Source organism: Alligator sinensis, unplaced genomic scaffold (genome assembly GCF_000455745.1).
Source record: "Alligator sinensis unplaced genomic scaffold, ASM45574v1 scaffold1057_1, whole genome shotgun sequence".
Taxonomy (NCBI): Eukaryota; Metazoa; Chordata; order Crocodylia; family Alligatoridae; genus Alligator; species Alligator sinensis.
This window is the reverse complement of record NW_005843672.1, coordinates 43,098-57,203: the sequence shown is the minus strand read 5'-3', so window position 1 is coordinate 57,203 and position 14,106 is coordinate 43,098. Positions and strand designations below refer to the sequence as shown.

Genomic DNA, 14,106 nt, shown 5'->3' with positions numbered 1-14,106 from the left:
ACCCCTATGATCCCAGGGTCACCCTAGAGACCAGACAGGGCCTGCACAGACAGGATGCATGGCCAAGTGCACAGAATGGAGCCACAGGTAGGTGGGAAGCTGCATCTAGAAGTGGGATGGACAGGCGGGGCTGGGACTGCAAGCTCCCCACATGTTCTTGTCCACGGAAATGGTGCCCATCACAGAGGCATGTGGACAGATCACAGCTCTGCTCCGTGCCCCTGCCCCATGTTGTCACCACCCCAAAATCCCAACCCTGGCCCCACCTGTCCATTCTGTCAAACACAGCTCCCTGCCCTCCTGTAGCCCCATCCTGCCTACTTGCCCATGCACCCTGCCCACAAGGATCCCAGTCAGTCTCCATGGAGACCCTGGGATCGCAGGGCAGGGACAGTGTGGGGCTAGGTCCTAGGCCCAGGGCAGAGCTGCGATCCACTCCTATGCATGGAACTGGCACCCATCTCAGGGGCATGTGGAGAGTGGATCGCAGCTCTGCTCTGGGCCCTGGCTCCCTGCTGTCACGGCCCTGCAATCCCAGCTCTGGCCCCATCCACCCATCCTGCTCCCAGATGCTGCTCCCCACCCACCAGCCACCCCAAGCCAGCCACCCAACTCAACCCAATGCAGAGCAGAGCCACTTAGGGAGTTTTGGTGAATTGATAGGTGGGGAGGGCAGGGGCTGTTGACCTGTCTGCAACAGCTTACCAAAACTACTTAAAACTCTGTAAGTGGCATAATTGCCTGCCCCTGTTAGAGAGGCTTTCCATGAGACAAGAGCCACAGAGAACAGCATCACAGCATAGCCACTAACTTGCCTTGAGCACGACTCAGCTGAGACGCATGTAAGCCAAGTTCAAAATCCACCTTTGCCAAATTAAGACCAGAAATATTAACTTCAGAGTAGCCCCCCCTCCCCTCCCCATGCTGTCATAGAAATCACTGCTCAGAGAAGATCTCGTGCCCTGTTTTTATCCATAGAATCATAGAAGTAGGGTCGGAAGGGACCTTGTAGATCTTCAAGTCTGACCCCCTGCCTGGGCAGGCGGGAAACTGGGCTCAAGTGACCCCAGCCAGGTAGGCATCGAGCCGCTTCTTAAAGACCCCCAGGGTAGGAGTGAGCACCACTTCCCTTGGAAGTTGGTTCCAGATCCTAGCCGCCCTAACTGTGAAGTAGTTCCTACGGATGTCTAATTTGAACCTACTCTCCAACAACTTGTGCCCTTTATTCCTTGTTATCCCGGGGGGGCGCTAGGGGAAACAAGGTCTCCCCCAAACCCTTCTGGTCCCCCCCTCAGCCTTCTCTTGTGGAGGCTGAACAGGTTCAGGTCCCTCAGCCTCTCCTCGTAGGGCCTGCCCTGGATCATGTGGGTGGCCCTCCTCTGGACCCTCTCAATGTTGTCCACATCCCTCTTGAAGTGCGGTGCCCAGAACTGGACACAGTACTCCAGCTGTGGCCTGACCAGTGTCACATAGAGGGGGAGGATCACCTCCTTGGCCCTACTTGAGCACCTGTGGATGTACAATAGGGTCCGGTTAGCCCTGCCAACCATGACTGTGACCATCAATTAAGAGTTCCTTTAAAATAATGATAAGTTTGGAATTCACACTTTCATTTGATCTGTGTTGGGAGTTTCCGGCATTAGATGAATACCGCACCTCTAAAGTAGACACGTATGCCATTTTACTCGATGCTATACATTTTAATCTCTAAGTTTAATAAAATAGCAATATAATTTCCATTTGAAAGAGAGCAATCAGCATCACATCAGTTCACTGTGATTTGCATTTATATAACAGCATTTATCCCAAAACACTTGAAGGGAGTCACTTTGCCCATTTTACTGAAATGTAGCCATTTCCAAATACAAAATAATAGCTAGACAGGATCACCAGTCACCCCTAGGAATTGATAGGGGTTACTGCAGCCTTAAGCAAGCAAGCTCAGAAAGCACACGCACACATCAGCACATCCTTCAGCATCAGCCACTGGAAAACAGCAAAACATCTCTCCCCAGCCGCAAGCCCCAAGGAAACAACACAGAGGCGGGAAGCTCCCTTCAACCTAATCCAAATGTCCATACTAAATAAGTGGAAGTAGAAGCAGTTAAACAGAAAGTGCCATTTGCTGACCCAACCCCCTTTTGGGTAAGTGGCAAGCTCCCCTATGGACTTTTTCAGTCAGGAGCTCCCAGGCATCAGGCACAGGCTAGACCCCCAGCCTCCACTTTGCTGGCTCCTCCAGCCCATTCCTTCCCCTCAAACAAGATACAGCTGCTGAGCTTTTCCAAATGATCTTACAGCCCAAAGCAACTATTAAACCACAGCTACCTCCTCTCCATCTAGCAAAGAGATTTATTGCTCTTCTGGTGCATGCTGTGATGCAATGCAATCAACAGGCTATGTGGCCAGGTCTGGCACAGTAGTCTATCTGTCACCTGCAACCCTCTGTGCTCAGACCTCTAAACTAAAAGTTCAGACTCACATCCCATAGGCTAAAGGAGTTGAAAGTTCAAAGTCACATCCCAGAAGCTAACTCCAGCCCTAGGGTTTAAGTTGTTCCCAACCCCTTTACCTGCAGAGCCATTGCTTCCCTTTCTATGGGGCACAGAAAAGAATGAAAGAAACCCAGCCATTCCTATCCCCCTTCCCTTTTCCTTCAGGGCCCTGTGCCAATGCCATGAACAGCAAGCTTGCTTGTTTGCTAGCTAACATATTGTTAACTCCCTCCACTTTACTCCTCCCACAACTTCCTCTTTGAGGCCTTCTGCCTGCGCTGTAGTCAAAGCTATTTCTATTCAGTTGCTCTGTTGGTAGCAGCTGGGGTCCACCAGAAAAAAAAGTTAATAAAGCCCTTAATTAACTCTTTCCAGACTGCTCCAATATAGAGTCTACATGCCCCATCACAAATCTACCTGTACAAGAGCTTAGGAGTACTGTACAAGAGGTTAGGAGAGGAAGCAAAGGCAGACATTGAAAATGCAAAAGAAATATTAAATTAAAAAATTTAACACATTGGATCCCTCACTCTGCCCTCTGCATTGGGATGATGAGCAACAGGACCACAAATAGTTAGGAACTTGGTTCTGTAGGAAAGAAGGAAAAAGTGCCACTAACTGAGCTGATAGACTCAACTGGTGGCTCATTTCCTTCAGTACTCAAGTTTGCATCAAAGTTCTTTCCAGTCCTGAGCAGCCTTAGCTTTCGAGTCCAGAAGACAGTATGGGTCTTAATCCTTCAGAGTGAACAAGTTAATGCAAGCAATCTACAAACTAGAAAAGATGGCGTTTGTAAAAGCATTGCAGGGAAAAAGCATCTAAACATGAAAGCCTTATAGGTGAGGTGGTCCAATAAAAAGTATCACCCCTTGTCATCTTTAGTAATTCCTAATACATATCAGTGTTTATTTCTTGTAAAATAGGTAATAGAATATACACAGAAGCATGTGTTATTAACAAGAAATACTTCCTTCCTCAGATGTCTGCATGGAGGTTAGGGAAAAATTAGGTAGGCATTTATAAAGCTTTTATAAGCTTTCCATTCTTAAAAAATGGAGGCTTAGAAACCTGGAATAGTGCTGAATAATTTAAAATGCCATTACAAGTCTAGAACACAAAACAACCACTGGAGGTCACCACAACCCTACTAAAAAAGTTGCATATGACCAGCAAAGGCAAACTCTGAACTCCTTTAACACCTTCATTCTCTTAACTGCATGCTTTCAGGGAAAGGGAGAGAGGAAATAATATGGGCCTCTTAGGCAAATATAACATTTTTCCAAAGTAGTCACTGCCAAACCGCTAAACAATAATACACAGAGATTTTTAACTCTCAAACTTCTAGGGAGTGTCCAGCCAAGCACAGATGTGCAGTATGAGGTGCCACAAACCTGTCTGCAGCGCTACATACTGCACACGCTGCACATGTAGGCATTTCCTGTACTGCTCATTTGCAGCACAGGAAGGTTTTTGACACCAGGAGATCCCAGTGTCAAAAAAACCTGCACCTTAGAAAAGCGGGTTGGTGCACATGGTGGCGTGCACCGCTGGAAACTGGAGTTTGGCTGGATGGAGCCACACTGGCTGCCAGCCAGGCTCCGTGCTGCCAGAATGCTGCAGCTGCAGCACCTGGAAGCTCCCAGGACACCAAGTAAGGCTGCTGGGGACGGCCCAGGTGCTGGTCCCAGCCTCCCCTACCCCACCTGGGGCAATGTACCACATGCCAGAGCACGCATGCATAGGCATTTCCCAGGAACAAGCAGGAGTGGCACATATTGCTGTTCATCCCCAGAAAACACATGTTCCCACTCACACTTGTGAGGGATGCGCCCCTAGAGTCTTGCCTCATATTATCAGTGCTTACAGTGCTGGTGGCATTCAAACAGATATCAGGGTTTCAGAAAGAAGGAACCAGGCTTCTCCAGAATTCCATCCCAGCTATTTGAATTTGAAGTTTAATTCTTAAACTAGCTAAAAACATTTTCTCTACATCCTAAGACAGGGATGGCACCAGCAGCCTGAGTGTGACAAGCAGAAGATCAGGAAGGACTGGCAGCACAGCAGCAGATAGGGCAGGGTGAAGAAAGCAAAGGAGATCAGGCAGGAAGCACAAGGCAGGAAGCAAAACTCAGAACAACAGACTGGGCAGAGAGCACAGTTTAGAGTGTCACTTTGGGAAAGCATAGGGCTAATTGGTGGCATACTTGCCAAAAAGACAGCAGTTCTAAGACAACAGCAGTTCAGTAAGTGTATACTGAGTGTCCATCATGCTTTAAAGATAGCCACATACTGAATGTATATGATATGTGAGAAAGGCATTGACAAGTAATTGTATAGTGTCTGCATTATAACTTTGTTGTAAAACTATTTTCATTCTACAGTTTACAACTTGGAGATAACAATGCTTAGTAAAGGTAGGAACTGGAAAAGCCCACTGCCTGCTAGTGGACTGTTGATTCTCTTCTCCCTTCTCAGAGAGTCAGCTCCTGTTTACTAGGGCAATGGTTCTCAGCCTTTTTTGTACCAGAACCCATTTATAACATCAATGGCCAGTCCCGACCCAGTGCCCCTCTCTCTCGACCCACTGCTCCCAGGCCCCAGCCCAGCAGTGTGTGGGGCAGAAGGCGGTCCCAAACAGCCCTTTGCAGACTGGAGCTTTGTCAGCCTGCAAAGGAAAAGCCATGGTTTCCTATGTTTTTCTCCTTTAAAGGAGAATCCATTTTTAAAGTTTGTTCACGACCCTTTCATATACAGGTTTCCCTCACTTTATGTGGGTTCTGTATGTGAGAATTCACTCTTATGCATTGCCCCTGTTCATACCAAAAATTCATTATATGCATGGTAAATTCACTCTTATGCAATTGGTGTGGTGGAAGCCCACAGTCAGCTACTTTGTGCGGTGCATTGTGGGAGTGACATGCATAAAATATGGTCTCCTGTGTGGAGCTGTGCTCCTCGCTCATTGTCTGTGACATGCGTCTCTGTAGTTGTCATCCCCATTATGGTAACATTCACCACCACCCTGTGCTTGTGTGTACTGTCTGCTGTTGATGAGTAGCAAAATTGTCTTGAAAAAGTGGTAGAAATGGGTCCGGAGGTCAGTACAGTCGAGGTCTTGGAACGTATCCCTATTTGTTACATTGTAAAGTGGGCTCCCTTTATACAAATTTGAGTGATGCGCCATTTTCCAGGAATGCATGTACAGCATAAAGCAAGGGAAACCTGTATTCTTGTGACCCAGTTTTGGGTCACGACCCACAGGTTGAGAAACACTGTACTAGGGGGTTAACACAGGCTTTGAAGTCTGAATGCCAAGTGGCGCTGTTATGAAGAACATGAAGTGGGCAGCTTCTACAGAAAATAGGGCTACATTTAATATTAAATGATTGAACTTACTGTGTTCTGACTATTAAGTTAGCCACAGTGCCAACCCACAGCATTCAAAAATCATCAGTTGGATGTTAAAAAAAAAAATCACAAGTTCTAAAAAAACTAACATTTTTTGGGTTCTTATTTGCTGGTACCAACACAGCTACTATCCAGGCAGGGTTTTCTCTGCACCCATGAAGGTTAGGAACTTCGTTTTTTATAATGAAAACTGTGAATCACAGCTAATAGCCTATTCCCAGGTGTAGGACCCTGACAAAACAACCAAACATCACAAGATTTTCAATAAAACCAGCTCAGCACACTGAAATGAGTGCTGAACATACAACTGATTCAGTATCAATGGAAACACCCCAGGCATTTCTTCTAGTGTGAATCCCTATTCTAGCCCCCAGGTCCTCTCTGATTAAGAGGCTGCCAATCCCTATCCTGGAAAAGCAATTCCATCCCATGTTTCTACAGTGCAGCCAGCTTTCAAAATAAGGAGTCCTGGCATTCGTTGTATCTTGTGCTTCTGAGTCCTTTGTTGCTTAGTTAGCATTTAACTATAAGTATAGTAATTAGCACAAATCACAGTATGGAAAAAACTCCTATAAATAAATAAAGGATGAGCTCCAAGCTTAATTTTATCCAGACATAGAGCCAACCCTTGAGTACAAAGATTTGCTTCTTTTCTGAGAGAAGTCATTGCCCCACAATTAAGTGGGTTTGATATACATTACCCAGTTACTACCAGAGCAACCCCAGATTCCCTACATCTTTTGAAGGGCTTCTCTACAGCTCACAATCACTAGTTTTATGAATGCTTCCTGTTCTGCTCCCAGTGGGAGCTACATACAGTCCTGTCTACTGGTTTTAGATAGATTCTGCACAATTTGCCTCCAGATTTTTCTGGGAAATAGATTGACGTGTAGAGGCTGGAGTGGGTTGTGTTTAAAAGCTTTTCTCTGCACCTATATAGGCTAGAAGTTACTTGTTTTAAACAATAGGCTGGATCCACAACTGCTCCCTTTATCCCTGCCTCTTGGTATTGTGGAAGGCTAGTCTGAGTTTTTTCCCTCATAAACTCAACTCCGAAAGTGATGAAACTGAAATTTGGGGAGTCTTTATGCAGAAACATGCATGAAGTTCTGTGCACTCTTCTCTTTACACACTGACACAGAACTAGGTATGCCAGCAGCCCTACCGAAGCAAGTTAAGGACTTTAACACCAGTGAACACAAATATCAGGGTATGTGTTCCCCCCCCATAAACTATGTTCCTTGCCTTTATATCCGTGATGCACAAAAAGTGTGCCTTTAAAGTAGTCCAGGCCAGACATTCAACCAGTTATTTGCACATACCTAATTTAAACACCTGATGTGTATTTTAACACATGCAAAAGGTAGGCCTGTTTTAACGTATATATGCAATAGCACATACTCAACACTGAAATACATGCTGTACAGCATACGAGAATTGTTTACTTATGGTCAGCCTAGTGGGCATAGTTGCACTAGCTAGATGATAACTATTTAGTTTGTTATGAATGGGGCACAGGAAAGCAAAGTTCATTAGGCTTCTCTTGAGAAATTACATTGAAAGTGTTCTGGGCAGTCAGAAGAAGTGTTATTTCTAAACATTCAGGCTAGGGCCAGAAGTTACACATAAGCCAGTTTAAGTGATCAGAAACTGGTTTAAACCTGTAACGAAACAGAAGTTCAGTGCGCATAAGCCAGCTTCAAAATGGCAGAAACTAGTTTAAGATAAACCTGGCTGAATGTAGTATCAGACTCAACTGATTTGGGTCAAACTGGTTTATGGGTCTTCTGTCCCAGGTTCCTGGTTCAAGTTAAATTAGAGTCCCCCAGCATTCCAGCATGCTTTCCAGCCCTGGGCTGGGCTGTGCTGTCTGCTCCACAGAGCAGGGCTGGCCCTTCCCCTCTGCTTCCTAGCTGGAGCAGTGAGGGCTGGCTGGTAAGGGGATAGGGCAAGCTGAGCTGCGGATGCAGCTCAGTCTATGGGGGGGAAGGGAGAGCACTCCCCCTGCCAGGCAAACCCCAGCTGGGGTCTGGGGCCAGGGAGGGGGGGTTAAACACCCCTTGCCCTGCGCAAACTTACTGATGGCTGCAACTGTGGACTACAAATCCCAGAGGCACCTGGACGCAGGAAGAGGAAGTCACGAACAACCCTAGAGTCCTGCTGCTATAATTCTGGACTGCAAATCCCAGAAACCTTGGGGGGGCAGCAGGAAGAGGAAGTAAACACACAGCCAAAGAGCCATGCTCTAGTGTCTCCTGGCTTCTGGCCTGAGCTACTGCAGGCATGTGTGCAGTGGCCCAGGTAAATGTCTTTCACTTCTGTTTCAATTTAATCTGTGCAGTTTAGACTAACTTGCAAAGACTGAATCGATTCAGTCTCGAGCTTTTTGACTGTCTGTACCTAGCCTCAAGGAAAACAAGTCAGGCCCCCAAAAGATGTGAGATTTTGCAAAGAATGCATTTAGCTGGGTTTTATTGCCTTCCAGTTTCTGAGCCAAGGTGCCCTCAGTATCATATTTGTAAGCTTTTCCTCATAACCCTGTGCATTAGGAAAGATATTAAAAAAAACTAAAGCTGAGATTTTCACCTATTCGTGTGCTGGTGTTTTAAAATAACATATTACATTTCATAACATAGGAGATAAAAATGTAAGAATCGCCAAACCAAGGTAGCAAGATATTTTCAAGCTTCACTGACCCAGGAAATCCTCTCACTAGCTGTGGTGTTTAATTTTCAGGAGTGTGCAGACAGAAGTCAAGTCAATGACCCTGCCTTCCGCATGGCCACTGGAGCTGGGATGGCAGAGATGGTTTACATTGCAAAAGCAGGTGGGTTTTGACAGTGATTCCCTCAGAGCTACCAGAAGCACTATGCAGGAACTCTTCATCTGACCTACTCTTTCCACTGTTGACTGTGATTAAAGCCATATTTCACTCTAGATGTATCCTAAGTGACCAACTATTAGCCAACAGATGAGATACTTAACAGATATTAAATAGTTTCAGAAAGCAGTGATATTATTTGTGTTGAGTTTTTTTGGTTACCATAAATTTCATTATTGTAGAAACAGTTGGCATAAAAATGATTTATGCAGGCAGTTATGGATGACTCTTAAAAGAAACATCTTTTCTCTTCATTTTTATTTAACAGGATACAGCATACTCTTATAGTGAGAAAAATAAATGCAACCCAAGATCGAAAGTCTTACCCCATGCATTACATATTTATAACTTTGAATAAGATTACACAGTAGTTCAAAGGCTATTAATGTTACCAGCAAGTATAAAAGTAATTTCAGGTAGAAAGAATTTCAAAGCATATGCCATGTTATCTCTAAATGTTTCAATCCCTCTCCAGCCCCTTGGCAATCATGCCCTTTACCCAAGCAGGTTCTTAGTGAAAAAAACCCCACAACTTATTGTAAAAACAACTACAATAAGAAAGAAGAAAGATTCTCTGTGTTCAGTCACAGTTTCCAGCTGTCTATCCATCAGTTTGTCTTGGTAGCAGCCTGGAGGTGACCCATCCATATAAAGCACTACTCACAGAAAAAGTCAATGTCCTGAAAAATACAGTTGTTAGAAAAATAAGTGGACCTTTAGCCACACAACCATACAATTTAACTCCATTCAATCAGAATGCAAAATATATTTTTCAAGGAAGTTATTACAAGGAAGAAAATAAGTGTTGGATATCTACTGCATGCATAATACAACTGTTCTCAATACCATGCTACTTGGAGAAAGGACCTTTGCTACACCACCACTGACACCAGAGCTGAAATTCAGCACTGCTGTTGGAATGATTAAATCTCTTATCTCCAGTTTTTAAAATGAATTACACAATACAGGATTCTCTCTTAAATTCATTTACGTCAGGTCCCTAGTTTTCTTTTCGGTCTGTATCTTTGTGTTGATAAATGGAATTAATACAAAATCTTGATTAAACACCTGATCCTTGCTGTTAAAATTATCATGATCTACAGGGAAATGAGGTTTCAAATGGGTTAAGAATTAGGTTAATTTCTAATAGGAAAAAACGGCATGGGTTTTGGAAGGCAAATGCTCAAGATTAAATTTGAAAGCTGAAGTCCCTTCATTCTTCCAGCATTGGGGAGACTATTACAGAAATAGAAAATATTCCTTTTACCCTTCTTTGTGATGAGATCTGCATGGGAGATGTGAAGTTAAGTTGTTTCCTTTTGGGAAACAATAAGCACAAAGCTCAAACTGTACAATGTAGCTGGACTAATCCTTACTTTGCATTCAAAATAAGGCAGATCCAGTACAGATGCATTTCTAAGGGCAGGAGGCACCAAGTTACTTCTGAGCAGATGTCTCGTATCACACATGGGAAAGCCAACTATTTGCTGGGTAGTCAATGTAAGGTTAGATGCACAATCCCTAAATATATTGCTGCACTAAGTTATAATGCTGCATAACTAGTTGCTTGGGCTGTGCGAAACTCTGGTAGCCGATTCAATTCAGAGCAGATTTGGTCCAATTTTGCGGCTGAATCGGAATCGAATTGGGAGACCCATTAAAAGGTCTGAATTGAACCGGAAGCTTCCGAATCAATTCGGAGAGATTTGGTACTGATGCGGAGATTCGGCCATAGGCTTGGCAGTGGTCCTCAATGATACTGGACACAGTTGCCTCCAACTGGTAAGCCTGTTGTGGTGGATGGAGGGGGTAGGGAAGGAGCGTGGCAAGGGGGAGCAGATCAACACCCCCCACAATGAGGGAGCGATTGGGGCTGGGACAAGCTGCCCAGCTGGGGCATGGGACTCTGGGAGGGGGGCTTCTGCCACTGCACACTGCTACGTGCCACCAGTCTGGGAGCTGCTCTTCCAGTGGCTCCTCCGGCGGCTCTCGCTACTGGTCTGAGAGGGCATGGGAATGGGCACATGCCCCTGATCTGCGCGGGGTGGGCTGGGCCAGGCTGTACTAGCCCTAACTGCCCACCACCGGGCTGTGCTCCTCAGGGCAGATGGAGCCTGGGCTGCACTTTGGGTGGCAAGCCCCAGCCCTGGCTCCACCCACCCTGCAGAGCACAGTGGAGCAGGAGCTATGGGGGGCTGCAGTCACCCTAAAATTCCCCATAGCCCCTGCTGCCGGCCCCGCACCGATCCGCATGCACACATTCACCCGCATGCCCTGCTGCTGCTCGCCCAGACGGGGCAGGGTGGAGCGAAGCTGCAGCTTGTCCTAGAGGTGCAGGGAGACTGGAGCGGCTTCCACCACTGGACACCTCTTGTCTGAGGCAACGCAGTGGCACCGTCCTGCACCTCCCTGCTGCGGCAGGGTGAGCGGTGGGAGGGCATAGCCCCCACTCGCCCCCGCTCCCAGCAATTTCCCCCCTGCATCCCGCCCCCCCGTCCCAACTGGACAAGCAGCAGCAGGGCAGAGCCCCTGCTCCCAATGCCTTCTGCTGCCCGTCCAAAGCGCAACCTGGCCCAGCCCACCCTGCACAGATCTGGGGGCACACGCCTACTCCCATGCCCTCCCAGACTGGTGGCAAGAGCTGCCAGAGGAGCCACCGGAAGAGCAGCTCCTGGACCAGTGGCGCGAGTCCCCCTCCCCGAGTCCCATGCCCACCCGCCCCAGCTGGGCAGCATGTCCCAGCTCCAGCCCCAATCCCTCCCTCGCTGCGGCAGCATTGATCTGCCCCACCACACCATTTCCCTCCCCTCTCTGCCCACCACAACAGACTTACCAGCTGGAGGCAGCTGTGTCCAGCATTGTCAAGGACTGCTGCCTGTTTAGTCTATGGCCGAATTGGGACAGTGATTCGAATGACCAAATTGAATCACTGTCCCTCCGAATCAGCCAAATCCAAACCCCAAGCATGTACTTGCTGTTTTGCACTGGGGCTTACTAGTTGCCATATTTGTCTGGGTATTTTCTGCAGTGCAGTTTTGAAACAGGGGGACTCAATACCTTTACTTGTAATAAGATGAATTAGATGTACTTGACTACTAATGGTTTTCAAGAGCTCTGTCAATTACAGTAAGGGAATAGCAGCAATAGTAAAATGACTTCCTATATGCCCTTATTTGCTACTCCTATAAGAAATCATGATTTTTAGTTCTTCATTATTTTTAGCTCTATTAAAGACCTGAAATCTGCTTATATAAAAGGGGAGGAGGGCTGAGGGTGTAGATAGCATTAACCCCCTAAAAAATGTCCTCCTCTTGGGAGGGAACAACTACCTGGGAGTGCTGCATTGACACGACCCTACACAGATCAGGCTTGGCTGTTTTTCCAACACTTAACCAACACCAGGCACTTAGTCTCCCATGTGCACAACATCAACATGGCAACTGGTGCCACTTGGAGAGTTAAAGGGCTGGAGGATACTCCTATATCATAGTCAGCTTCTGCCAATCAATTCAAGGCCCGCCCTGCCACATGTAGACCACTGTGGATCAACACCTGATTCAACACAAGTGTTCTGGCAAAATTTTAACCTACAGGTACTAAGTATTTCAGATGCTTCCTATAGTAAACAAGGACTAGATTTGCTTCTTCTAAGACTTTCTGGGCCTGCTTCTCTTTTGTTCTTTTGTTTACTATGACTCAATAGTGGTTTCAAGGTATCAAGCTAAACTCTGCTCTAGTCTAACCTTAGTGTAGTGCCACTGGAGAGGTCATTGTTTTGCTAAACAGGAGTGTGCTCCTTTATAAATTCCTACAGAATGCATCTGCTATAAAGATCAGAATTGTAGTGCAACTAGTCAAAGAATCTACCTATAAGAATAGTTCCTGTGTCTTTGCACAGGAGTACGTTTGTTAATGAAGTGTGTCCAATAACAAAAACATAAAAGATTAAAACTATGCATGTTTGAAGAGGATTTTCAACTACTTTACTATGTAAATGGAGTCATGCACTAAAACAGAACACATTCTGATATTCAGAATTAAGGAAAGTAATGACTAGAAACCTGTCCACTGAAGGACATTCCAAGGTATTAAAGCAAGAGCAAGAGAGCATGAGCACGAGAGACTGACTGATTATTGGAAAGGTAGCCTCTTGAAGCTAACACATTGGCTACTGAGAAAGCCCCCCGCTCCTCCCCACTTTATATAAGCAGATTTCAGGTCTTTAATAGAGCAAAACATAATGAACTAGAAATCATGAAATGCTACAGTTCTCAGATTTTAACAAGACAGAAAGAAATTTTAAAAAACAGTTTGGCCATTTCAAAACAAACACCTGAATATGTTTCCAATTACTTTTTAATTTTCCATTTAAAAGATGTGCCAATAACTTCCTTGTATAAGCAAGCAAACACTACTGAGGAAGCAGATTATATGAAGTCTTTAAAATTAACCAGGACTTTCCTTTTTGGTTTAACTAAACAGAACAGCCCTTAGTTTAAAACAAATAAGGAAAAAATCCCCTTCAATGGTAAAAATTTTGAAATGCTTGAATTGTAAAAAAGGTGACATTTCACAAGTAGGTGTTAGGGGCCTATTCATGCTCCTATTGAAGGAAGTGACAAAAGTCATTCTGATTTCTATACTCCTCACTACTTATCAGGAGAAATACTCTACAACAGAGCAGAAATACTTTATAAGACAGATGCCCTCTGTATACCTTGTTAAGGCAGAATGGTCAGAACCTCCTGCTATGCTGCAAGCAAGTCTCCTTTGGTTTGCAGGAACAATAAAGATCCTTCTATACACTGGCAATGCTTTGTATGAAGTTCTTTGTGCAAACCTACAGCCATTCAAGTCAACAGGAGTTCTTCTATTGACAAGCCCCACCTGGAGCATTTAACAGTGCTTAAATGCTTGTAGGATCAGAGTTTAAGTTATGATTTCAATGGAACTACTCACCTGAGTAAGGACACAGTGGGATCAGATACCCAAACATCTGTGTAACATTACTGTTACAGCCAACAGGCCTTTGTTGTACTGCCACAGCCATGATTTGCTGTTATAATGAAGTTGCATCTCATACCCGAGTGTATTTATAGAACCAGCTGGCCTTTCACAGACCCCTTACCGTTGTAAGAATGGTTTTATTTGCTTTTTGATAGACGTGTTGCTCCGAGACTAAACTGCTAGGGAAGTAACCAACAGTCCCCATCTGGTCTTCATACTGCTCACCGTAAACCTTTAGAGCAAGGCAAGTCATAATTAGATGCATTAAAGCAGCCCATATCCAGTTAGAACTCATTTATGCATTTATCAAAAAGA

At 45.3% G+C, this 14,106-nt stretch overlaps 1 protein-coding gene across 1 annotated transcript in view; it reads right to left on the bottom strand.

The window, feature by feature from the left end:
* Positions 1-9,039: 9,039 nt before the first annotated feature.
* OTOR (otoraplin) overlaps positions 9,040-14,106 on the bottom strand; it is a 6,957-nt gene continuing 1,890 nt past the window's right edge. The window contains exons 3-4 of the mRNA XM_006039066.2: positions 13,913-14,023; positions 9,040-9,464 (exon numbers count right to left, since the gene is read on the bottom strand). Of these exons, the coding sequence (XP_006039128.1) occupies positions 9,441-9,464; positions 13,913-14,023 (135 nt within the window). The 3' untranslated portion in view covers positions 9,040-9,440. The remainder of the gene's footprint in view (positions 9,465-13,912; positions 14,024-14,106) is intronic.